Below are 2,500 nucleotides of genomic sequence, written 5' to 3'. Positions count from 1 at the left end.
ATTGTGCAAAATATGACGTGTTTGTGTCTATGCCACCAAATAATGGCTTATGTTGGCCTAATGTATTACTGTGTGTCTGTGTGTGCTTTCTTGCGTGCATGTGTGTCTGTGTGTGTGTGTGTTTGTCTCCAGATGGAACCAGCTGGACTTGGCTATCGTAGCGTTGTCTATCATGGGCATCACCCTGGAGGAGCTGGAGATAAACGCAGCTCTGCCCATCAACCCCACCATCATCAGGATCATGAGGGTGCTCAGGATAGCACGGGGTACACACACACTCTCCCAGTCGTACCAACTCACATAAAGACACACATACAGGCACGCACTCGTGTACACACACATGCACTCAAACACACACATGCTCATTGCTCACACTTGTACACGCACACACACTTACAAACACACACTCTTACACACGCACACACACACACATGTACACACAAACATAGCAGAAGCCTTGCTGGTGCATTGCCATTGATACTTCCAATTCTACACCAGGCCTTCATTCTGCTGGTAGTCACTTCGATTTCTCCCCTATCCACGGGGGGCAAAATGACCCATCATGCAAAGCTCAACATTGTCTTGTGTTTTCAGTGCTGAAGCTCTTGAAGATGGCCACGGGGATGAGAGCTCTGCTGGATACTGTGATGCAGGCGCTGCCTCAGGTAAAGAGCCTTCAAGCCCCGGGACACATCGATCTCACTGCTGTAATATCTTCAGTATGATCTAGACGGACGTCTAGTTTAGATCTATACATCAAGAGAGGGACTGTACTGAGACTTTAATCTTGCTTTGGTAAGACGGCAAGCTTTGTCATTGTAGCTTATTCTGATTATCAATAAAGATATCTTCATTTAAATAAGACATATACTGTATTTACATATGCTGAGGAAATGGGGACCAAACAGGTTGGGAGCCACATAGCCATATAGGTTATGGGCCATTGTCATGAATAGAAAATTGGCTGTGATTGACTGAATGTGAATACTGTTGCATATTACACGTGGTGGGTTGTGATGGCCTTTGGTTCTGTGCAGGTGGGGAACCTGGGGCTGTTGTTCATGCTACTCTTCTTCATCTACGCTGCGCTCGGAGTCGAGCTCTTCGGCAAATTGGGTCAGTCACTTCGCTGGGAGAACGCCAGCACACACACAAACACACACCAGATGCACATACACAAACACACACACACACACACACACACACGCATTAAACATGAGCACAGATGGATAACAATTGGCCCGGTTCATGCGCAAGCGGTCTGAATGATGAGTCGTGCATACTGGTAAGCAACACAGTCACGACTCTTTGGGAAATGTCTTCACCCTGGGCACTGTCTCTGCAGAGACCTCTCTCTTTCTCTCTCTCACTCTCCCCCCTCCTTTCAATCAATGGTATATTTGTAAAGGAGGGGGGAGAATCCATTCCTGAAGATTGTTCTCATTTAGATACTGCTGCCTCATATGGCCATCCATTCTCTGCCCGTTATGCTCTCTCTCTCTCAGGGTTTGAGAGAGGGAGAGGGAGAGAGAGAGAGAGAGAGAGGGGGAGAGAGAGAGAGAGAGAGAGAGAGAGAGAGAGAGAGAGAGAGAGAGAGAGAGAGAGAGAGAGAGAGAGAGAGAGAGAGAGAGAGGCTGGCAGAAACTGAGGCAGAGAGGGATTGAGAGAGCAGTGGGAGTCAAAATTGCTAAAAATGTCTCTGTGGAAACACAATGAAACTAAATTAGATTAAATTAAAGTGGAGACCAGGGGAATGGTGTGTTGGTGGGGGAGAGAGAGCCTGCTGTTATGACGCACTAGAATGTAGGGGATTCGTTCCTCTTTCTGTCAGTCTCCTCCATAATGACACAGGGAAACGGATGCAGTATACCCCGTTTGTCACATCCTGCCACTTTACCTGATCATTCAAGGACATGCCAGGGACATGAAAATGTAACTGGCGTAGCATGGAGCAGTGGTTCCCAACTGGTCCAGCCTCAGGTACCAAAAGTGTCAATATGCATCAAGTCACGATTATTACGGTAATCGACAATGTCTTCATGCACTCTTAAAAACATGGAGCGAAGATAAGTCTGCAACAATTGGGGCTAAACTCAATGAAATATGAAGCCATTGAATCATGCATCCACATTAAAACATTGATAAGGTCATGGGCTTTTTTTCCTAAGGATTAATGTTTGGCGTACGCTCTGCGACCCACTCAAAATGCCCTCAAGGCACACTTATAGGACGCGACCCACCAGTTGAGTATCACTCGTCGGGGGCACACAATTTATGGCTCACACAGAGTTCACACTCAGACACATACAGAGCGCAGTTTGTTCTGCCTTGGCCTTTCCCAATAGCCTTGGTTTATTCCTCCAATGTCATTTGCGTAACCTTCACAATTTGCGCAAATGTGTTGGAAATGATGGATGATGTGCATGTTCATCGACCACTGGGGCGTAATGTGCCTCTATGCTACTCAACATGCAACCGTTTAGTTACAGGGAAGCCCCTC

The 2,500-nt window shown here is 46.8% G+C and overlaps 1 protein-coding gene across 1 annotated transcript in view; it reads left to right on the top strand.

Annotated features, from left to right (window-relative positions):
• The window catches only part of LOC130403920 (voltage-dependent T-type calcium channel subunit alpha-1H-like), a 71,054-nt gene that overhangs the window by 58,836 nt on the left and 9,718 nt on the right, over positions 1–2,500 (top strand). Inside the window, exons 21-23 of the mRNA XM_056608467.1 lie at positions 133–266; positions 595–665; positions 1,038–1,116. Of these exons, the coding sequence (XP_056464442.1) occupies positions 133–266; positions 595–665; positions 1,038–1,116 (284 nt within the window). The remainder of the gene's footprint in view (positions 1–132; positions 267–594; positions 666–1,037; positions 1,117–2,500) is intronic.

Source organism: Gadus chalcogrammus, chromosome 2, assembly GCF_026213295.1.
Source record: "Gadus chalcogrammus isolate NIFS_2021 chromosome 2, NIFS_Gcha_1.0, whole genome shotgun sequence".
NCBI lineage: Eukaryota > Metazoa > Chordata > Actinopteri > Gadiformes > Gadidae > Gadus > Gadus chalcogrammus.
This window is presented reverse-complemented; position numbering and strand designations above follow the sequence as displayed.